Here is a 25,433-nt window from a genome sequence, read left to right as displayed (position 1 = left end):
CAAAATGAACAAATCAGGAGACTATAGATGCTGGAGAGGATGTGGAGAAACGGGAACCCTCTTGCACTGTTGGTGGGAATGCAAATTGGTGCAGCCGCTCTGGAAAGCAGTGTGGAGGTTCCTCAAAAAATTAAAAATAGACCTACCCTATGACCCAGCAATAGCACTGCTAGGAATTTATCCAAGGGATACATGAGTACTGATGCATAGGGCCACTTGTACCCCAATGTTCATAGCAGCACTCTCAACAATCGCCAAATTATGGAAAGAGCCTAAATGTCCATCAACTGATGAATGGATAAAGAAATTGTGGTTTATATACACAATGGAATATTACGTGGCAATGAGAAAAAATGAAATATGGCCTTTTGTAGCAACGTGGATGGAACTGGAGAGTGTGATGCTAAGTGAAATAAGCCATACAGAGAAAGACAGATACCATATGGTTTCACTCTTATGTGGATCCTGAGAAACTTAACAGGAACCCATGGGGGAGGGGAAGGAAAAAAAAAAAAAAAAAGAGGTTAGAATGGGAGAGAGCCAAAGCATAAGAGACTGTTAAAAACTGAGAACAAACTGAGGGTTGATGGGGGGTGGGAGGGAGGAGAGGGTGGGTGATGGGTATTGAGGAGGGCACCTTTTGGGATGAGCACTGGGTGTTGTATGGAAACCAATTTGTCAATAAATTTCATAAAAAAAAATAAATAAATAAAAAATAAAATAAAATAAAATAAACATTAAAAATTTTTTTCAAATATTTCAAATCATAGAATATAGAAACCCATGACCCCAAATGAGCTATTTTCCCACCCCCAAATTTACAGGCTGAATTACATATATATCACAATGGTAATAATTAAGGGGCACCTGGCTGGCTCCATTGGAGCGTGCAACTCCTGATGTTCAGGTTGTGAGTTTGAGCCCCATGTTGGGTGTAGAAATTACTTAAAGAAATAAAACTTAAAAAAACAGGTAATAATTAAATATTACAATGGTAATAATTATAGCTTTATTTTTTGAGCGTGTCTCTATTCCAGACATCGTGCTAGGCACTTGACAAACATCTAAGGCCCCAGTGACAAGGGAGGTATTATTACACCCCTTTCACAAGGAAGAAACTAAGACTCTGGAAAGTTAACTAACATATCCAGGGTCATATAAGTAGTAAGGGATAAAGGCAGGACCCAAACACTGGTCTGTCTGCCTCCAGAGTCTGTGCTTATTAGATTATGCTATGCTGTCTCTATGTTTATCTTTTTAGGTTTTCGTTTGCGTTCCTTTTTACTTCTAGGAATGCTGATTGAGGGAAAAAGGAAGCGAGAGGAAGGGCATCAGCATGGGGGTGGGAAGGAGCACATAATACTTGAAAGAAGGAAGAAGAGAAAACCACAACACTTCTCTCTGATACTAGGGCGCTTGCTTTAGAAGGAAATAGATACTACAGCTACTGCATTTAATTCATTTATATATTTGAAGTCCTTTGTTGTTGCCATAAAGACAGACACCATGAGGGAAGCAGGACGTGGGAGCTGCTGCCTATGAGGGACACAAGTACACCACCATTGATTGCTTAGCCCCTCTGACCATGGGAAGAGCTGACTTGGATGACCACGGCCATCACTTTGCTCCTGGTAGGGCAAGCTGTGTCTCTCTCTACCGTGACTTATAGGTGCCATGACTCTGGAGCCTGTTCACATCTCCTGATCCCAGTCTTTTTCTTTGTCTCTTCCCCTTTATTCTGATGACCACAATCCAAGCAAACACCAGAAGGGATAGGACTCATCTGGATTACATTAAGTGCTTGTATTATGCTATTTACATTTATGAAATATGGTATCGCGAGACCACATTTAGTAAAACTTCTCCTTAAAAATAGTTTTATTCGCTAATCCACTTTTTATTGGTTAGAAGCAAAACAAAATGGCTCATATATTTAAAAACAGAGGGAAGAAAAAAGACATACCATTCTAGAAATGTCTAGCAAGCAAATACCCCAGGAATATTTATCCAAGTGGTTACCCTGGGATATCTGAGGGGAAATGTGAAAGCAATTTTCTTGGCTATCATCACTTTAATATGAAATGTAAACCCCAAATACAACCTCAGGCGCATTCCTTTAATTTGAGTAAAGTAGTTGTGTTTAGGGAGCATGGATGAAGCTCTTACCTGGCATGACCATGGTCTGTGGGGCTGCCGCATCCGTACTTAAGCAGAGCCGTCCACCTTTGGCTAATCTATCACAGAGCAAGGTGATATGTTTCTTTAGTCGGCTTGTGTCTTTGGGTATGTTCAGCTGGCTGCTGAGGTTCAAAGCCTGCTCCTTTGAACTCTTTGAGAGGCAAGTCTTCAAGAGGTGGGAAATGGCAGCATCCACTGTTTCTTCCCAGCCCTAGATACAAGAGCCGATTTTGAATTTAGGCAAAGATGACAAATGAGCAAAGTAGGCACTTACTGTTCATCAAGTTAGAAGATTGAGTGTTTACGTCCGAGTGTTAGGGACCTGTTGAGAGTTTGGTTTCTGGAATATTTCATACCAGGCTGGTTTTGAATTCTAGCTCTAACAGCTGCTTGATCAGGAGCAAGTTACTTAATTCCTCTTAGTCACATCCTTATCTACAAATGAGGATACTAATATTAGTCTGCAGCTCCAAAGGCTGGGGTGATTAAATGAGATGCTATATGAAAAGCATTTAGCCCTGTGCCAGACATAATAAATAACAATAATAATAATCCCAGGTATAGGTATGATTGATGACCTGGATCCTGAAGCTGCCAGGATTATACTTCATTTTGCCTTATCTTTCTGCTGAAAGAGTACTGGCCAGGACAGGGAGGTCCTCTGAATATCTTGGGGGAACCTGGAATGTAGAGAAAATCCTGGCGTCTCTCACAGCTATTGGTCCCACAGCCTTGGGGTTGTAGGCAGAAACCAGAAGAGTTTATTTCAAGGGAGATTTTGTGAGACACAAGCCTATCTAGTCCCACTTCACTGCCCAGGTGACAGAAAGTGACAGAAAGTGAGAACGTGGGACATTTACCCCACTTCTGCTGGGACCATATGGCTGTGCTACAATGAAAACCTCAAGAAATACAGTGTCCCTTTAGCACCATGAAGGCTGTAATTCTAGGAATAACAATGTTGGGCAGGGCCCTTTCGTGATCATAGAGGGTATCAGCACTGGCAGAACTGGCATGAGGAGGAACCACCCGCAGGTGGGTTCAGATAACAACAGGGCAAGAAGCAGGAGGGGTCGGCTATAAGCTCCCATTGCACATCCCTGGGGGGTCCTAGAGACAGCCAGGTACAACTTTTATAGAGGTCTGTAGGTCCTAAACAGCACGAGTGGGAATATGAAAGCACGAGTGAAATCTGGGTATTATTGCCAATGTGACTCCATTTATACCCAGAGGTTGGCAAAACCTGAGCTCCACAGGCCTGACAATCAAAATGAAAATACAGAGGAAGACATTGAGTGAATTTATTCACACAGAATGCTACAGAATAGTCCAAGCCCCTTATATAAGAGGTGAGAAACCTGAGACTCAGAAAGAAAACTCCCCCCGACCTCCTTCCACCCTCCTCGCCCTCCCCACTTCCCTCCCCACGCCCCACCCAGCCACAGAGATGTACTATTTGCATTGCTCCATCCTCAACCTTATTGGCTAGAGCTGTCTTTCAAATACGCAAATTGGATTAGGTTATTCCTTACCCTGTGCTGTGGTGGCTGGCTGTGTATTTGGTTTCCCCACCAGAGTGCCTGGCATTCTCCATACCCCTAGCACTATGTTTAATAAACAGAGGGTGATCAAGAAATAAAGGGGTGCGTGGGTGGCTCAGTCGGTTAAGCAGCTGACTTCGGCTCAGGTCATGATCTCGCGGTCAGTGAGTTCAAGCCCTCCGTCGGGCTCTGTGCTGACAGCTCGGAGCCTGGAGCCTGTTTCAGATTCTGTGTCTCCCTCTCTCTGACCCTCCCCCATTCATGCTCTGTCTCTCTCTGTCTCAAAAATAAATAAACGTTAAAAAAAAAGAAATATGTTAGCTAGACAGAGAGAGACATGGTAAGATAGAGAACTAGGATATTAGAGCTGGGAGGACTTTGGAGATCTTTAGTCCAGTCTTGTGGGGTTTTCCTAGGACCCCATATACAATAGCAACCATCTGTCTAGGCATGGTTGTCTTCACACAGTCCAAAATTACAACTTTTGGAGGCAGTTCACTACTTCCAGGGACATGTGTAACCAGCAGAAAGCTATTCTTATACCGAGCCAAAATCTGCCCCATTGGCCCTTAGTCTACCCTCCAGAGCCATGCACAATAAATCTAACCTCTCTTCTACATGACAGCCCTTTATATCTGTGAAGACAGCAGTTCTGTACCCTCGCCTCCAGAATAAACAGCCTCAGTTCCTCCAGCTCTTCCTAATATAAACATGGTTTCAAGTTTTCTCTCCATCCTGACCACTTGTCTTTGAATGAGCTCCAATTTTAAACACTTAAAAAATTTATACAGCTAACTAGAGAACCCTAAACTGACCCCAAGACAACAGGCTAAGGATGGGAGTCCAGGTTAGGAAATAGCCATCCTTCCCATTTACAGGCAATTCTCCCTGCCAGCCTGGCCTCTGGTTGTCTCTGCTCTCTTGGCAACTGTATCAACTCTTGATTCACAATGAGTGACCAGAAAACTAAACTCTAGACCTTTTTCATACTTGCCACACATCTTCCTTCTAGGCTTTTGCAGTTGGTTCTTTAGACCTAAGGGCAGACTCTATACATGTCCACTGAAGAACTCCCTACTAATTGCCGAAATCAAGGTATTTTACTTTACTGACCCATTATAGACACTGCTAGGCAAACTAGGATACAAATTAATTACTTTACACTCATCTTGAATATCTTTTCAAGAGATGTCAAAGACTGTAAAAACAGCTTCCTACTCCAAACCACTAAATAATAAACCAGTAGTTACCACAAAGGCATCTCTATACAACTACCAAAATCTAGACAAATATCTAAAATGGAATTTGTATTTCAATGATAATGGGAAAAGGCGAATTAAGACAAAATAGTAAACCAGATGTCATCTGAGAGGACATATTTTCAAGTTCTTTCAGAGCCATTGACAAAGACCTCTGGAGTATAAGAAGGAAAGATCTTTTGCATATAATTTGGCATTTGTGTGCTCTGTGGTCATTTCAGCACTGAAACAGTTCCTACAATTTTATAGACTATTTGTTTAAGCAAACTACTATTTTCATACGTAACTTACAGTAGCATATTAGATCATTTAAATAGATATGGCATTTAGTTAACATGGAGGTACTATGAATTTTCTTTCTTACTGCCAACTTGCAGATCAAGTCAAAAACCATGCCATGTTTAGGTATTTGGCATGGTTATTTCTTTAATATAATGAGGCACGATGCCAATACTTTTTAGAAGGATTGCTACTAAAATATAAGATTATTATTTGGAAGGACTATATTGCTACATAAACTCAAATATGATAATAAAAGGAAAGTTTATGACACAAATGAAGAGCCTTTGAAATGAGAGTTTTATTAAATAAAAATACAGTGATAATTCAACGATCAAACATGTAGCATACTTACCTCAGGAAATGTGAACCAGAACTATGTGGAAATGCATAATCTTCCAGTGTGAGAAGTACCTTAAAGGTAAGCTATTTTAACCATATTTTTGGTGTTTGAATCCACCACTTTTATTTATAGCTCTTAAATTGACAAGTCTAATATTCAGTCTTAACGCCTAAACACACACACACACACACACAGGCACACACACACACACACACACAGACACCATGCACATACCTACTCTGTATCCTTTACAGTTGAGTATCAATTGTACTAATATTTTCCCTCTTCTAACTGTGACAGTGAAAGAAAATCCTAACTTTGGGAAAATTGTGCTAAAAGTTATCTAGAAGGGGAGAAACTGCTAAGCATGTGCTCTTTAGTAAGAACTGATTTGATTTTACTTCTCAAATCCCATGTGTGGTTTTTAGAAAACAATAGCAGGTGGGAAGTTAAACTAATTAATTAACGTGTGAATAATGTGTCAATAAATAAATTTAAACGCACGTTACTCTGTTTTATCTTCTTTATAATCCATGTCGGTATTAGAAATTAATTTATTTACCAGGTTTTTGGTGCTTACTTTATCTAGTCTAATATTGATAATTTGGATTTTCCTTTGTTCCCAAGGACTAGGCTCAACCCCATATGGTAACTTCATTTTTGTCTTAGCCCTTTCTACCTGAGCCCCTACATTGGGAGCCTGCTTACAAAGTTACTCCTTTATGGACCGGGCTGCCTTACCCCTGCCAAATGCCCTCCACGGAACTGGACCCAACAGATGTGGCCCTGCTGTCTGACTTCTCTAATGCCAAGTTGTCTGCTGCACACATCCGCCAACATGGTTTCCCAGTGCTCAGTTTTCATGTTTCACCTGCCTGTGTTGGGGCTGCTATACCCCATGCTGGTTCCAGATGCCTCTCTGTACCAGATGATGCCTCATTTCTATGAGTCAGCTTTGTAAATTCAAGGCCTTGGCTTCTCTTCTCTGTTCCTCCTCCTGACTGAAGACAGTCAACTGAGCTACACTTTTTGCTATCCAGAGAGCAGGCAGCCACTGCTGAATTTCCAACTTCTGCTCTAACTGCTCTGCTAGTCTGCCCTGGTCACTGTGCCTAAACACCAGCACAAGCAAGCGGTTTATGAGAAATAGTGAGAAGCAGAAAGTTTGACCACATTTGTAAAGTTAATTTCCTAGGGTATCAACCAAAGTAACCAAAGAAAAAATTAAACCAGAAGAGTATTCTCCTACCACCTGTGTATTAAAACAATTGGGTTGAAGACAGCTGCCTCTAGGTTTCTAGGTTCCAACTTCACCTCCTTCACCTCAACTTACCCTTCTCTGTAAGACCTTAGGTTAATCACTTAATCTCTGTGGGCTACATCTGAGATCACCATAAAACAGGAATAACACTATTTGCCATCCCAATCTTATGTGAATGGTAAGGCACTCTGAAATCGTAAGTGGAAGATACTATGAAAAAAGTATGCATATTCAATCCTACTTTAAAAAAATCAGAAAATACAAACACACCACTGAAGTCCAATATTCAAAGTAACATCTTTAAACTTTTATTCAAATTACAAACTTCTGCAAATGTATGTTTATAACAGAAGCACTACCATATCCTTAACTATAGTAGTATAGGGGGAAATACCACAAAACCCCATCACCAAATGTGCACACAGTCAGTTCTAAGGGAGAGAGGAAATGTAAAAAAAAGGAGATCTGTCTAAAGGAGCAAATGGAGATTATGCAGCTATAGCCCAGATTTCAGCTGAGGAGAGAAAACTCTCAGAAATAGCTTGTCTTACATTATACATTTGAAGGTAAGATAACCTTTACATCATATTCATTTATCTGAAAAAGAGAACTATATCAAAGAGAAGTAAATTTCCTCTTGAAAAGATGTAAAGGGTGCACAAGGAAAAGTCTTTGGTATTTATGATTGCTCTATGGAGTCTTATGGTCATTATTACTTTGTGCTATATTGTAGAGTTTCATACTTAGCCAAGATACCCTAAAGATAATCACAGGAAGGGTCATTGCAAATTGAGGTACAAACAAAATTTAGTGCTATACTTGTAAATTATACATTCTGGAAGATGAGAGAATTTTTCAGGATTTATCTGGGTTCAGTTTATTTCCAAAGAATAGATTATATTCAGTGAATCTTTCTCTCATGCAGAGGGCTCAAAATGTTGAGCTATTTACCCTGAAAAGTAAAACAGCTCTTTGAAACTAAAACACAATAAAATAAAAGGGGATTAAGAGCACACTTATTGTGATGAGCAATGAGCAATGTCTAGAATTGCTGAATCACACTATATTGTATGCCTGAAACTAATGTAACACTGAATGTTAACTATACTGGAATTTTTAAAAACAGGGAAAAATGACCAAATAATGAACACAAACCTTCAAGAATTAAAAAAAAAAAAAAAAAAAGATACCAAGCTATATGGCCTCTATGGCATCTTAATAAATTTCACATTATTATATTCAACAGTTTTTGTAAAATAAAGCTTTGCAAAAAATCAGCTTTAAATTTTCAACCCATCACCAATAAAATGAAACATTCCCCAATATCATTCTTTTAAAATTTTAATCTGAAGTGATTTATTGGACATTTGGAGTTCTCTACTTCCTTGACATGATTCAAAAGCTGTAAAAGTCTAATTCACATTTCAAACAAAAGTAAAACAGGGTACTGGGCTTATCACCACTGCTTTGTGAAAAATGAAGCACATTGCTTCCTAATGGATGACAATCTAAAAATTCTTTGATGAACAGAAGACAAGTAACCTTCATAGAGTTTAGCTGGAATACAAGCAGAAAGCACAAGACTGCTTCAAACCAAGGTACTCTGATTGTTTGTTTAAGCTTATGTTTTGCATTTGATTGGTATTCCCATTCTGACTCCAATGCTATATACGGTAGATTACATGAATTACCATAAAACTTGATCCCAGATAGACAATGTTCAGTTTTAAAACAAAACAAAACAAAACATCAGTGATGTCCCAAGTAGCCAAACACCTTCACTAAGCACTAATGTTTGCTTCAGGAAAAGCTCCTGATCAACAAGCACTATTCAGAAGGAATTTACAAAACAAAACAAAACACAAACATTAAGACTGGAAAATCAAATAGATTGATAATGAAGATTCCAGAAGAAAGTTGCTCTGGCAATGGTAGATTAGATCATTTTGACCAATTGTCCTACTGAAAATAACTAGAAACAAATACATAAAAATCATGTTTTTTAAGGCACAGAAAAGCTTACAAATTAGTGATAGGAGACACTGGAGGCCCAAGAAGGTAAGTCCTGACTGTGAGGCTGCTTTTCCCACTGAAGTCATTAGCCTAGCATGCATCACAGACCCTTCACTTATACCACCTCTCGCTAATGACTTATGCTTGCTTAAACTTTCCACTTAAGAGGCAGCATGGATCATGAAAAATGCATTGGATTAGAAGTCAGAAGACCTAAGCTGAATTGTGACACCTTTCCTTACAAGCTGTTTGTTTCTGGGAAAATTATTTTAGTTCTCTAGGTTTTGGTTTCCCTATCAGTTAAAACCCAGAAGATGGTTTTTCCTTGGCAGATGCTCATAGATTTCAGACATATTTGGCAATTGTATGTACTTAATTCCATACTATCATTCTTACTTGTAAGAGTTCTCTCTAAAAGGTACCTAATCTGGGCTGGTTCCTGCAAATATGCAAATAGCCCCAAAAATAGTAGCAACAAGAGGAACAATAGTAAAAATTTCTTATGTGCTAGAAAATGTGCTGAAAATTTTACAAATATATTTTGGTTAATTCTTACTATTATCCTATGAAGGCAGGCATTACAACTTCCAGCTAATGGTCTAGATATGAGGTATTTCACTGCGAATGACACAGTTATTAAAAGGAAGAGTTGTGACAGAATCCAGGACTGCAGGGCTCTAACCCCCTGCCTTTTATCCCCCGCTTTTATCTGCCTTTTATGCTCTAGATTTTGAAGAAGACAGAACAGAGCTTTATATGGTTCCATGTCAAAAATGAGAGACTTGTGGGCCACTGGGTGGCTCAGTTGGTTAAGTGTCTGACTCTTGATTTTGGCTCAGGTCATGATCTCACAGTTCATGAGTTCCAGCCCTGTGTCCGGCTCTCCATCCCAAGATGGAACCTGCTTGTGATTCTCTCTCTCCCTCTCTCTGCCCCTCCCCTGTTCTTAATCTCTCTCTTTCTCTCTCTCAAAATAAATTAATAAACATTAAAAAAAAATGAGAGCCTTCTAAAGGGTGGAGACGGGAGGGAGAAAGTAAAGAATGTTGGTTTCAGAGAAGAATTAAATTTGTTAACTTTTACCTAACATTACATTGAAAATTCATGTCTTGTATAATATCCAGTAAAAACACAAGTGGTATTTTCAGAGATCAGCCTGAGATCACATTGTAAACTACCACAATTGCTTAACTTAGTTAAGCAATTACTTAGATGGATTGGTATATACTTAGTTATTTAGATGGATTGGTATATACATTTGTGTATTTGTTTATTGTTCTTGTATAAATAAATGTTACTTTTATCCTAAAAAATAATAATAAAATTGAAAAATAAATCTTGATCACTTATGCTACAGAGCACTTCTTTCCTATTTCATTGTGTGTCTTTCAATCTATTATCATATCACCTTAGGCTCCTTTTACTAAACTGGGCTTTAGAAAATATCATATGAGTCTTCTCCCAGAAAATTTATGGTCACAACACATTCACAGAACCAAAATTTAAATCAGCTTCTGGATTCAAGTGAATGAATAATCTGCATATGATTAAATAAAATTTTGCTGAGTATGATCTATGCCAGTTTGGATGGGTCAAACTTATAGAAGAGACCACCAAAGCTTTAGCACCTGCATAAACTACTGAAACTGACATGTAGGACTAGTCTTAGGACACCATGTCCCCTGAAAACATAACAATGGTCAGATTTGAATCTGATGACTCTGAATTATAGTCATTTCAGGGACTCACTATTAAGAATACCTGAAGCAGCCACCCCATTAAAGAATCATAAGACACGTGGGGTTATAGACTCCCTAAGTACCCATGTATCTGATGGAATCTGGGGAAAATTTAACAAAGCTAGGACAAGAGAAGAACATGTGAACAAAGGCATCAACTTCTCCCCTGATGATGCTGTGTTCTTAACAATATCAAAGAACAAAGAACAAGGAATGACCAAACTCAGGAGAAAATGTCCAACAATACATGAAACCACTGATTTAAGTGTGAGAAGTACAGGACCCTTTTCTTTGTTTTTGTCTCCTCCATTTAATTAGTTCGGATTTTTCAAAACCACCCAGTAGCTTCACTATTTTAAGTTGTGACTACCTACTTCTTTCTTAGTCAAGGCCACCAATAAATCTGAAACAGCTACAAGAAGGTCCATATACTAGGTTTCTGTTTTCTTTCAAACAATTCTGGAGAAGTCTGGAGAAAAGGTATCTAGAATGTTATCTGAAGTTAATGAGTGGCACAAGATTCAGTGTTAGTGTCATTTTTCACAATGATCACAGAAATACAGCAACACAAATCTCAAAGTTCAATAGTAATTATTTACGAGATGGTATGTTTATCACTATATTGATCCTAACTTTAAATGTCTTTGTCCATTTACTAAAATACTAATTTCAGGGGCGCCTGGGTGGCTCAGTTGGTTAAGCGTCCGACTTCGGCTCAGGTCATGATCTCACGGTCCGTGAGTTCGAGCCCTGCGTCGGGCTCTGTGCTGACTGTTCAGAGCCTGGAGCCTGTTTCAGATTCTGTGTCTCCCTCTCTCTCTACCCCTCCCCTGTTCATGCTCTGTCTCTCTCTGTCTCAAAAATAAACGTTAAAAAAAAAACTAAAAATAAAATAAAATAAAAAATAAAATACGAATTTGAGTCCATACAGTCATTTATTTACTTTAAAAATATTTATTCAGAGCCCACTGATACAAGACTTTGTACTAAATATTGTGAGGTTAAAAAAAAGGTGAATCAGATAAGGATCCTACCTTCAAGTAATTTTCACTCAACTAATAACATAAGAATGTATACAAAATATACTGATCCAGAAAACAAAATTTAGAGAGAATTACAGGTAAAGTGCTTTTGGAATGATTTTGTTTTAACCCCCTTCCTAGAATAACATCAAGAATTATCTGTCAATAAGTTATTCAAGATAGAATGTCTTTATACTTGTCTACATAATAAGGTAACTTCCCTTCAGTTTTGTGGAAAATCAATATATATATATATGGATATATAGTTTGAGTTCATTCCAGTGCTATGTGAAATAAATAAGTCAAATTTGTCAGCATTTTCTAGTATAGAATCCAACACAGGTAGGCAGGAATACAAAATATAAGTTACACTTAACTTTGAAAAAGTTGGATAAGAGTGAAACTACAGTATGATCAGATCTTCTATTCACTTTTTACTTGGTATATATATATATGGATATATAGTTTGAGTTCATTCCAGTGCTATGTGAAATAAATAAGTCAAATTTGTCAGCATTTTCTAGTATAGAATCCAACACAGGTAGGCAGGAATACAAAATATAAGTTACACTTAACTTTGAAAAAGTTGGATAAGAGTGAAACTACAGTATGATCAGATCTTCTATTCACTTTTTACTTGGATTATTCAATTTTGGTGTTGATTTTTATAACTTCTTTATATATTTTGGGTACTAACCCTTGATCAGATATGTCATTCGCAAATATCTTCTTCCATTCAAAGACATGAAAGACATTTTTCCAAAGAAGACATACAGATGGCTGACAGATACATGAAAGGATGCTCAACATCACTGACCATTAGGGCAATACAAATCAAAGCTACAATGATATATTATCATATACCTGTCAGAATGGCTAAAATTTACAACACAAGAAACAACAGGTATTGGCAAGGATGTGGAGAAATGGGAACCATCTTACATTGTTGGCAGGAATGCAAACCGGTGCAGCCACTCTGGAAAACAGCATGGAGGTTCCTTGAAAAGTTAAAAACACAACTACCCTATGACCCAGCAATTGCAGTAGTAGGTATTTACCCAAAGAATACAAAAACACTAATTCAAAGGTATATATGCACCTTGATATTTATAGTAGCATATCTACAATAGCCAAACTATGGAAGCAGCCCAAGTGTCCATCGACTGATGAATGAATAAAGAAGACATAGTATATATATGTAATGGAATATTATTCAGCCATAAAAAAAGAATGAAATCTTGCCATTTGCAACAACGTGGATGGAGCTAGCAAATATTTTCCTAAGCCACAAAAGTCATGTGGAATTTAAGAAACAAAACAAATTATCAAAGGGGGGGGAAAAAGAGGCAGACCAAGGAACAAACTGTTAAGTATAGCAAACAAACTGATGGTTACCAGAGGGGAGGTAGGTAGGGAGATGGGTAAAATAGGTTATGGGAATTAAGGAGCGCACTGGTTGTGATGAGTACTGGGTGTTGTATGGAACTGTTGTATCTCTATAGTGTACACATGAAACTAATATTATATTGCATGTTAACTAACATGACTTTAAATAAAAATTAAAAAAAAAACTCCAGTAAGATCACCTGGTCAAAGTCTTCCCATTGGGGTGCCTGGGTGGCTCAGTTGGTTGAATGCCCAACTCTTGATTTTGGCTCAGGTTGTGATCCCAGGGTTGTGGGATTAAGCCCCGCATTGGACTATGCACTAAGCGTGGAGTATGCCTAAGATACTCTCTTTCTTTCCCTCTCCCCTGCTCACACTTTCTAATAATAATAATAATAATAATAATAATAATAATAATAATAGTAATAATTTAAAACTTGTACTTATAAAAAAAGTTTCCCCCTTAAATCAGGTTGCTAATTTTTGTGAGCTCCCTAATTTAGATTCAAAGCCTGGATGTTATTTTCTGTCTGTGTGACTGTGGGCATACTTCCCCATCTGTAAACTGGGACTAATACAAGGAGACAAGGATGTGAGCACAAATGGTTTACCTGAGAGCTGATCCAAAAAGTGCCAGGGGGTAGTGAGGAAGTGAGACTGGGAAGGAAGAGAAGCCAATAAACTGCTGTGTGTTCGAGCAATTACCACTACAGGCAACTGGTGCAACCTTGTCAGACTACTCTGAGAGGTGGTGTAGAACATACCTTGAATTTTCCCAGCCAGAGGGACGAGAGGGCTGGGGTATTAATCTACCAATTCCCATCAATCATTGATTGAACACAGAGGCTGTACAGACTTGGCCAAACAGGAAGAGTCCACAGGCAAAGAACTGCAGATGTTCAGAAGGCAGAAGCTTGTAAGAACGGTGGGACGCGAAGAGATATGGGCAGATCACACACAGCATCTGCTACAACCCTCTACTTCAAAGACACATACGATTAAATGGGGTAGCATATGCAGAGTCCTTGGCCAATATCTAACACATAACAATGCTCAATAAAAGTTAATTTTATTATTTTGAATTGTGGGAGGCAGGCCTCTGTGTGTATGTGTGTGTGTGTGTGTGCACGTGTGTGATTGTGTGTGTGTGTGCACGTGTGTGATTTCTCTCCTTTTTTCTCTACAAAAAGGGGAAATCCTGTTTTTAGTGAAGCTTATAGGACTTGGTTCTGAGATTGCTAACCACTGCCATTAAACCACAGAAATCAGATTTTATTTCCAGGAAAATGGAAACTCTTGCTACTCTAAATGCAGAAAGTAAAGCATATTCCTGCTAACAATATCAGTTATTTCATCTGCATATTCTTATTCACTGTGGTGGGAGAGAAGATCTGGGTTCCTGCAGTTCTCATAAATAACATATCAGCAAAATTTAAACTCAAATTTTATAAATCTGTCAGATTAAAAGTTATAGCAATAGGTACTCAACAGTCATTACTTTTCACAGCTTATTCGTGGCTTTTTCTTCCAAAAGTAGCAACTGGTAAGATTCTTTTCTGATTTATGTGAAATCTGCTTCTGGTCAGGGATGCCTGCTTCAAGATGGAAAACCAAGGTCTTCCTTTTTTCAATAACTTCCTGTCCCCAACTCAAATTACTCACAAATTAACTCGTAATAAAGAATGACTAAAATTATCATTCTTCTACTCTGTTCTTACAATTACATTCCACCAATTCTAGGTTTTCCCCGCACAATTTAACATCTCTGACATAGGGAAGTATCTTATCTAACAACTGCTTGCTTCTAGGCTCCAGTCATGCTATGCTATCACTGTCAGTTCCTGTGTATGCACAGCCTTTGTCCCAGCTGTTCTTACATTATCATTTCACCTGGCATATATACAATGCTCAGACTCTCCTATTTAACTGATTGTCATACTATATATATATATTTGTGTGTGTGTGTGTGTGTGTGTGTGTGTGTGTGTGTGTGTGTGAGAGAGAGAGAGAGAGAGAGAGAGAGAGAGAGAGAGAGAGCAAGAGCAGGGAAGGGGCAGAGAGAGAGGGAGAGGGAGAATCCCAAGCAGGCTCCATGTCCAGCATTGAGCCCAATGTGGGGCTTGGTCTCACTACCATGAGATCATGACCTGAGCCAAAATCTAGAGTCAGATGCTTAACCAAATGAACCACCCAGGAGCCTCTGTCTTTTAAAATATACTATGATTCACTGAATAAAAAAGTTGGAATAGGGCAGTCGGAAGTACAAATTTGAAATTAGTGAAGCATATATTCATGACAGAAGAATGACAACAATTTGTATTTTTTTTTTTTGCAAAAGCAAAAGCTACGTGATTTCCAGGAGGTAAGACAAGAAGATACAGATAGAAGAAATGTGTTACCCTTTGTTACTGAGATACATGCACCCACATTAAAAATCTATGCCAAGCAATGTAACTGAAGTAGGAGGAATGACCAAATCTCTGGAATAGATGTGGTTTGATTAATTAATGTATCACACAGAACTATTGTTTAAGCGATAAACATCAATTTGCCTAAAATTTCCTGGTAACTCTGGATGGAAGCTGCTTAACTTCCAGCAACACAGGATTCAACCGAGGGAAAAAGTAAAGCTTTGAGCTTAGTCAAAAAGGAAAGTGTTAAATCTGGATATCAGGGGATGCCTGGGTGGCTCAGTTGGCCGAGTGTCCAACTCTTGATTTCAGCTCAGGTCATGATCCCAGGGTCATGGGATCAAGCCCTGCATCACACTCAGCTTGGAACCTGCTTAGGACTCTCTCTCTCTCTCTCTCTCTCTCTCTCTCTCTCTCTCTCTCCTCTGCCCTACCCCCATTCGTGTGCGTGCACACATACTCTCTCTCTCTCAAATAAAAAATTAAAATTAAATGGATATCAGAGGCTCAGAAGAAAATCAGGAAGGCAACAGTGGCCCACTCTTAAATGCTGCATCAACAGAGCTCTTCACGGCACACAGGACACACATATGGCACACAGGACAATGCTATGTGGGAAAACATATGAGTGGAGAGAATCAAATTCTGAATGTGGAGAAGTTTCAGGAACACTTTAACCAATTTATGTTGCTTATATCTTCAGACACGAGAGTATCTATGATAAACTATGTCTAAATAAATCTACAAGAATTCCTTCAATACTTACTAAAAACCTTACATGACCCTTCAGAGTTTTGGGGAAAAAAAAGTTAAAAGAGAAAAAGCACTATGTCATAGTTTAATTGACAGGTATTTTTTTTCCTAAGTGGTCTATAAAATAATGCTGTAACTTACAGCACATTATTATTGAAAGCCAGTAGTACTATTAATAGCTAATAATTCTTGGATGATCATCATATGACCGGCCCTACATTTGGCATTTCATGTACATTATCTCAATCAGTCCTCATAGGACTCTTCAGAGGTATACAAAGGGTCTCCTCATAATACCTGCACACCTTTGAGGTCACACATGTAATGCAATTTTTTAAAACATGGTTTAGCACCTCTGTATTTGTAATAGTAGTAGTACTAGCAGTAGTAGGAGTAACAGTAGTGGTATTTTGGTCTTCCAGATGATATATATAACTAAACATCAAACCCTGAATTTGAAAATGATGGTGAAGACACCCAAGGGAGGCTCAGCATGCGGTCTACTTCACGGAGACCAAACAAGCAAGGTAATTTTCAGTTACTTTGTGTAAAAAAATAAAAAATAAAAATAAAAAGAATTTGGATACGTTGTCTTGAGGAAGAAAAACCTTGCTTTATGTATTTTTTCATTCAATGTTTATTGTGTTTCAGTAAATCATTTGTAGTAGGCCACAGCCAAACTTAATGAAGGCCAGATTACACAATAAAAAATATAGTAGAGGAAAGGATATACCTGCAATGAAAAAGAAATTCCATGTGGAACAACTCCTCAGACACTGACGTGGCCCTTCTCCCAGACTAACTGTGTGAAAGACAGTGAGCCTCTGGTTCTAAACACCTCTGAACTGGCAGATTCCTCACCCTGTGCAAACTGTGTTTTCCATCAAACTCTGGGCATGCCTTCATGAGAAAGGCACTGGAGAGCCAAGTTCACTCCCTTTCTTAATCTCATGTTCTCCCTCTGTACCATTTGTTTACTGGTTCAGTAGGAATATAAAATGAAAGCAAGCTGAAATAAAATCCAAATCGCCATTCTCACATCTCTTCAAAGCAAAACCAGTCCTTGGGGTCTTGTCTAGCTCACCACTGTACAGATAAGAAAACCAATGCTTAGAGAGTTCCCTGATTTGCTTAAGGACATAGAGCTAGTTAAGTATTTGCTCAAAAAAAAAAAAAATCTGAACCCTACTGTGACATAATCTTCTATTCAACTGATATACCACAGTTTGTATTGTCCAATTATTAGCATTTAGTTTGCTTTCAGCATTCCATAATTATAAAAACAAACTAAATGGATTTTAGTTTACTACTTCCAGTGCATTAACTTAGATTATTGGTGCCAAGTGTTAGATTCATTTTATGACTTACCTTTTCCTGGAGGATGCTTTGGAAACCCTATAGAAAGAAGTGGGTATGTAAATTTTACTACACGTCTATCAGCACTATTTATTGCTAAATTTGACTAAATCAATATGGGTGAGGCATACCTAATGTTTTCACTTGCATATATTCATCACTGGTCATATTAAAAATTTCTGTGCTTACTGGATTAAATCACAGGACATGTGGATGAATATAGGTATAAATAAATACATGTGTGGTGGTCTGGCTATCAATTTACCTATATCTTTTGCCATCCACACAGGAGTGCTCAAGATGCACTCTTGCAGAACTCCAAAATATTTGAAGTTGCTTGCAAAAAAGGGGGTGGTACAAAATGGAAGGAGAATGCTTCCTTTTCTAATAAAACTATACAGTTGAAGACAAATCTGTAAATGTGCGGAACACTATGAAAATAAATGGGGTATCAAGCAATCCCTAAATATTTATGTCCAACTGTATGCTTAATTTAAGATTTAAGTCTGTGGGGATGTAAAAGAATCTGTCCCTACATTTATTAGAATACAAGACAAGCACATTGACAATTTCAGAATACATAATGAGAGCTAAATTATGTCATACCCCCAAGTGAAATTCACAAGAGGATGTAAGCCAGAATAAATAAGGAGGGAATGAGAATTGATCTGCTTCTTAATGAGGGTGGATAGAGGGGTAAACAGAGGACACTATGTTAGGTGAAGAAAAAAGCACTCTTAGCCCTGGCATGCTGGAAAGAAGTTGTGTACCCATGGTAAGTCAGATTTCCCAGAACGGAGCAGGAAAGCTGGGGAGTCACAGAAGCCGAGTTTTAGAAAGAAGATGCGGTGGTGCCAAGTGACTGAAAGTCCTGAATGCCTGGCACTGGAGCGCAAACTGAACCAGGAGCAGAGAGCCACAGAAAGTATGCAAGCAGATGTGTGACGACAGAGCTTAGGGCTGAGTCTAGCAGCGAGGTGCAAGGAGTACCAGAGCAGAGACATGAGCAGAAAGGCTACTACAAATGCCACCACAGAAAGCCAGGTAGAATAACAAGGACGCAAGCCAAAGGGGTTTCTGAGGAACATTTCCAAATGAACAACAGCAGTCCAGAGTGACTGACTGACCCTGGAGCAGCTCTGTGTGTGGTTATAGCACACAGAGAGCGCTAGTTTTAGAGGAAAGAGTCCACAATTTCCACATGCACATTTCCAAAAGCGTGTAATGTCCCAGACATGTCAAGATCATCTCTTCATAATTAGTAGACTCAAACTAAGTTCGGTAAAGGTATTTTAGGGAAATTACATTACTATAAATACACTTCTGGCCAAGAATCAAATCGGTGGGCATTATGAGGATGATGATGATCATTTTCCTCACCATGGTTGTGTGAATTTTACTTAGTCATTTATATTTAAACCACACTTCGCTTCACAAAGATTTGGGGATGGCATATAGTGAGAGTGAAGCTTCAATTAATCAATTCTTTGCTCATTTATTTAGTCTCTCTACCCTTGAATGCATAGGCATTAAAGGCATCCGTTAAAGTACTGTTTCATATTTGATATACTTAAGGGAAATGTCAAAGATTACACATCACCACTTGTATACTGCATTCTACTTGGCTCCTATTCTGATGTATTTCAATTTTTAAAACAGCAAGCAAGTTATCAGAAAGGCTCTGAGATAAGCATTACTCAACACCGGTGAAGTGGAAAACTATACCACTACATAACACCCCAGTTGCATGCAACTAGGAACAGCACAGAGTATGTGGCCATTGTGAACGTGAACTAATTCTTTTATGTTCATCTTGTTGGCTAAGATCAAGGGGACTACCAAAATATTTACTTTCTCCACTATGTTCCCATAGACATTTATAATTGTGATGATACTTCAACAGTCTTAAAGGCAGACTTGATACTGACACCAGACTTCCTCCTTTTGTTTGCCTTCTAAGAAGAGGACATTAATAACAGCAATGATTAGCCATCTCAGTCATCACTCAACCCAGACAGGAGGCACAATGGCCCTTATATCAAATCTGACCTGTGACGTAGAAGCCTTCAAGCCTTGTGAGTGAGTCTTGATAAGTCCCTCCACACAATAGGATTTCCTATTATAAACATCTGTTTTCTCACATGAACCATGTTGAAAATGTTAAAAATAAGTCTCTCTTTCCATATCAGCTTGTAAAAGGAATAATCAATCAAAAAGTAAGGCTGAAGGTCCAAATCTCCTCTCCCACTGATGTAAATTTCCACCTTAACTTTCTCAGGGGATCTGAAAGTTCAGTGCTAAGGAAGGTAACTGTTAAACTCTTAAGAACGCAATAAAGCTTTTCTTTTTCAAATAGTAGATAATATCTACTAAAGATATTAAGTGAACTTTGAAAGAAAAGAAAAAGTAAGGCAAAATGCTACGCAATGTGCCAACATTCCTTCCAAATCTAAGACTGTGTATAATCAGGTCTCCAAACCAGTGCTCCGTTTCTCTTTTCCTTGGGGATTCCTCTGGAGTCAGGTGGAACATAAATGAACATTTAGAGCCTAAGTCTGAGAAAGCCCATTGGGAAATAACACTATTGTTCCTACTTGTTCTCTTGCCATCTTCTAGACTTCATCTTAAAGAATCTTAGTCATCTAAGCTGTTGGCTAAGAAAAGGAGGAGCAGATCTGTACAGAGTTCAAGAAGGGCAAAGAGGATTTAACCATATACCAAATGCAAGTGATAGTGACTACCTCAAATGCTGTATTCAAAAGGATTCTGAGATCATGTTCAGGCTCAACAGGAAAGAATTTGTGATGATCATAATGTCTACCAAGGTCATGTGAAGGGGGAGTAGCAGCACTTGTGCCAGCTTATTGCCTCCCTTTTATGTAGATGCATTCATCTCCCTAGAAAAAGTCTGATCATTGCACATGTGACCAGGCTGATGATGTCGGAATACCAGAAATAAGGGCTGCTAAAGCAAACACCGTGGCATAACTTAATGTCAGTGTCCTACCCTGCTTTCATTAATTTGCTAAACTGTGCTCAAGTTGTTTAACCCAACTGACAAAACCCTTTCTCTTTTAATGATAGAGAGTACTATGAAATAGAACGTACTGCAATGAAAGAAATGTTCTTTTTTGTTTAAAGTTTATTTATTTATTTTGAGAAAGATAGAGAGAGTGGGAGAGGGGCAGAGAAAGAAGGAGAGAATCCCAAGCAGGCTCCACACTGTCAATGCAGAGCTCAACGTGGGGCTCAAAATCATACTGTGAGATCATGACCTGAGCCAAAATCATGAGTAGGATGTGTAACTGATTGAGCCAACCAGGCGCTTCTGGGAATGTTCTATATTTGAACTTTCCAATGTGGCTACTAAGCAGTTGAAATACAGCTAGTGAAATCGTGGAACTGAAATTTTAATTTTATTTCACTTTATTTAAATTTCACTTTAAATAGCCACATATGACAAGTGGCTACTAAATCAGGTAGCCAATATGTTTATGGCTGACTGTGACTGGAATATGTTTGCTTACAATGTTGAAGTAAATCAACGGAGGATAGGCTCTAACTCTGCTTTGTTTATTAAAATATGCCAAGAACCTAGAACACTGCCTGAAACATAGTAGGTACTTAATAAATATTCACTGAATGCAAATATGACCGGATGAAAAGATTTTAAGCCAATCCTGAGGTATGCGGAGTTTTGCAGTTTTTGGCTTTTGTATAACATCATGAGAGAGGTGTGCTATCACAATTAAACACTCCCTCAGACTCAAACCATTACACAGCCCTTCATGACCTAAGTAGACAGTATTTTCCATAGAACTTCATGTAGATAAAGGGTCAGTAGATGTATGTTTAAATTCTGCATTGCAGATACTCTGAAATCCTCAGCCCCTAAACTGAAAAGAAAACAGTTTTAGAATTGCGGCATCAGGTACACTGATAGAACACGTTATTTGGGGCAAAACTTCTCCATCACAGGAAGATGGTAGGGACAATACTGTATTATCAAATCCACTGATGGAACTGAGTTTAAGAGCTCTTTATGGAGATGCCAAATAGAACAGTTAATGTTTTTCTTAAAGTGAAGGGAAGTATCCCTACAAAAACACATTTGGCATATGTAACTTTCAACACCTTGAAAAAGCCACACATAATAGTCTGCAATACCAGCATTTATTTGCCCCCAAATAGTAATGAGAAGTGACAAAAATAGAAAAGCATTTAAGAAACAGATCAAAGAAAACAATGATGAATTCTGATCCAAATGAGATGGCATATAAAAAAATACTGATAGGATAGTGTGAAGAACCTCACTTTTCATTAGGAATAATAAATTCTAAATATTTATGCTTTGTGAACCTGATGCCAGTTCAGAAAATATTCCAGAGTGAACTACGGCATTTAGCCTGCCGTTTGTGACACATGCCATCTAAATAACAATACAACAAACCATTGTGCAGTGCTATGTGCAACATAAATAAAACATCTTCTGAGCACTTTCTTCCACCTCTCAATACTTGTGGGGACATCTGACCTTGAACTGAGAGTCTCTTCTGAAAATGTTGTCCACATGTCTGAAGTTCTCCCCCTCACACATGTACTCTGCCATCCACTTCCAACCAAACCGTCTAAATTACATTCAGATTTTTGTGGTATCATAATAACTTCAATATGGGATATATTTTCAACATTCTGGTCAGAGACTCCTTTCTTCCCCGTCTTACCCTCATTCCAAGTTATTTCAGGTTTGCATATTTCATTTTCACATCTCAGTGGGACACCCATCACATAACATTTATTTGTGAGGTCCAAAGGCATAATGTGGGGGATTGTGAACTAGCATGTCAAAACCACATACCGCATGCGTACGTCTTAAAGAATGAAAAAGGATTCCTTTTTTCTCAAGATATATAAGCTGTCTCAACAGTATAAGTCCAAAGTGAATACCACAACCTAATTAAAGATGAAGAGCATAACAAGCAGTATTAAAATGTCTTTTTGGATTCATTCTTTTCCAAGTTATGTTTTTATCAAATGTCCTGTCTTATTAATGGCTTCAATAGACATAACGAGTATACACCCCTTCTAATCTCGCCAAATTCAGAAGAAAGTTGAAAGAATTTTTCCCTCTATATTTTGGGAGTTATGACAGCAAAGAACACAGTGGCAGGCAGAAAGAAGCTTTGAGAAGATGCCTAGTCCATTCACCTGCCTACAGGGATGAACACACTATTCCCAGCAGATGGAGGCTGTTTTGAAAGATCTCTAGAGTCAGAAATTCCATAGTCTCTCTGGGGACTCAGTCCCTACATTTGAGAACCTTTATTTCAAGGAAATTCTTCCTCTGGGTCTAACCACACTTCATGGCCACCTTCAGGAGCATGTGAGCCATGTGGTCACACAGGGCCCCGCGTTCAGAAGGGCCCCACGCTTGATTTAATGTTTTGCCATTGCCACCTTGAAATTCTTTTTTTTTTTTTTTTTTTTTTTTTTTTTTGAGAGAGAAAGAGAGAGAGAAGGTGCTAGTGAGCAACAGGCAGAGAGAGAAAGAGAATCCCAGGAGAGGCAAAGGGAGGGAGGGAGGGAGGGAGGGAGGGAGGGAGGGAGAGAGAGAGAAAAGCAGGGCTTGTGTTAGCCCGAAGCGGGGCTCGTGTTCACCCAAAGAAGGGCTCGAGCTCACCTGATGTGGGACTTAAACTCACGAACTGTGAGATCATGGCCTGAAACATGAGATCATGACCTATGCCGAAGTCAGATGCTTAACAACTGAGCTACCCAGGCGCCCCTGAAATTCTTAATGTTATCTTGCACTTGTCTTCTGTAAGTGATGTCTGCTGGAACAGTGAATTATGTGTAAGAAGGGAAGACATGCGCGGTACGCATTCCTTCTACCTTTCTGCCCCATAAGCTTAGAATTCTATGGCCCCGGAATGAGTGGGAGACAGGGAGACTCAAAACAAATACAAGGAGGGCATGTCTAGACTGATTAAGTGGGGGCACTGACAGCCTTTAAGGCGTTTCATTGCACCAAAACTTGTTTTGAATGAAGAAAGTCAGCAAATAGACTCAAAGAAACAGGAATGACTAAGGAAGTCCATTACACCCCTGTTACTTCCCTGTATTATCCGACTACTTACACTGAAAATGGTAACAGAAGAAAAGGGAAATAGAGTAACACAGAGCTCCTTTTTCTTTCCTTCCCTACTCATCAGTAAGCTGAAGGTGGAAAGTGTTGGTAGATGTGTGCATATCAAGAAGGGAAGTAAAAGCAGTTAATTTTGTGCAGTGATTCACAGCTCTGTAAGAACAAAATACATATGCATGTATGAGCTACAAAATACAAATTATATAATTTTGGTGATTCTGCATATAGGTCCAATGCTCTTATATTTGTGTTAAAACTGGCATTGCACATTATAAAGATTCATGGTAAAATTCCTGCTGACAACTTAAATTTTTTATTTTTCTTCATTTAGAATAGCATAAAATAGCAAATAAAAACATCATGATGAGACACAGAAAGTAAAAAGCTTTGTTTTAGAATCTGTTTTAACAATATTTTGGTTATTTTTCTACTTTTTTGAACAAGGGATCCACATTTTCACTGTGCTTTGGGTCCTGTAAATTATACAGCTGGCCCTGCCCTGCTTCCTCATGCTCCAGATTATATCTACTACATCTGTTCTGCCAAGTCACTTCTTATTAGCTTTCACCCTTACTCTAGTCATTCACCCAACAAATATTGACTGTGCTATGGTCAGGAACTGTGCCAGAGGCTGAGAATATAAAAATGAGTAAGATATAATTCCACTCTATTCCATTATCTCATTTAATTCTTATTCAACTTGGGTAGGTCCTATTATTGTTTCTAGGTTAGAAATACAGAAGTAGAGATTTAGAACAGCCAGAAAACCTGATCAGAAGGACTTTATCATCGAGTGGTGGAACCAGGAACTGAGGCCACCAAAGTCTTTCTGACTACTTAAATCTGAGTTCACAGTTATCATTCTCACTAATACAACCCAAATTGTATTCTTTGTTCTCTGTTATTACAATGTCCACATTTCTGGCTTCTCAAAGATTAATTTTAGCAGTAATTTCATTTTATGAATCTAAAAAAAAGGTATACTCTAAATTGTTTCCCAATTTATTTATTAGTATTTTGTTTATATATAAAATACAGCTTGAATTTTTTTTTCATCTGACAATACTTTGACCCAATTATAGAAAATTACATTGAACAGACAAAGCCTGTGATTTTCAAAATCTTGTTCATGACTTTGTTTGCTAAAATACAGTGTATTGATAAAAAACAAAAAACAAAAAAACAAACATGTGCTTTGAAAGCAGCCAGACCTGGGCCCAAACCATGGCTCTATATCCACTAGTTTCCAAAACGTACTTAACTCTCAAAGCCTAAATTTTCTCATATGTTAAATGGAGGTGACAATAGTACCTTAACAACCTTCTAGGCCCATGTTTAAGATTAAATGAGAGCATCCTTGTGGAACACTTAAAATACCACCTCGTGCCTATTTAGTAAGTACTCAGAAATTTTAGTTTTAGTACTATCATTTTTAGCCCTATGTTCTCATGGCTATGTTTGAAATGGCTTTTTTCATGAAACGGTTTCTTCCAATACAAAAAAATGAGTCCAAGAGTCTCTAATTTCCAAGAAGTATATTATTTCTTTGTAAATAAAAGCATGCAAAAAGTTCCCTCATGATGACACCTGGTAGTCATACAAACCTCTACAATTCGAGGGGTCTGAGATGCTTTTATTCATATAATCTTTCAACAAAAACTCTAAATATGAACCCTCATCTTCCCCCCCACTTTGGTTCTAAACTGCCTATTGAAAGGGTCAAGAGTAAAAAAGTTTATACACTATG

General features: G+C 38.3%; 1 protein-coding gene across 7 annotated transcripts in view; it reads right to left on the bottom strand.

The window, feature by feature from the left end:
• Window positions 1–25,433, bottom strand: part of BBS9 (Bardet-Biedl syndrome 9) — a 448,656-nt gene that overhangs the window by 63,536 nt on the left and 359,687 nt on the right. For all 7 annotated transcript variants that reach the window (XM_043589232.1, XM_043589229.1, XM_043589227.1 and 4 more), the window contains one exon: window positions 2,167–2,389. In XM_043589232.1, coding sequence (XP_043445167.1) covers window positions 2,167–2,389 — 223 coding nt within the window. The remainder of the gene's footprint in view (window positions 1–2,166; window positions 2,390–25,433) is intronic.

Source organism: Prionailurus bengalensis, chromosome A2 (genome assembly GCF_016509475.1).
Source record: "Prionailurus bengalensis isolate Pbe53 chromosome A2, Fcat_Pben_1.1_paternal_pri, whole genome shotgun sequence".
Lineage (NCBI taxonomy): Eukaryota > Metazoa > Chordata > Mammalia > Carnivora > Felidae > Prionailurus > Prionailurus bengalensis.
Note: the sequence above shows the minus strand (reverse complement) of the source record. Positions and strands in the feature narration are given on the sequence as shown.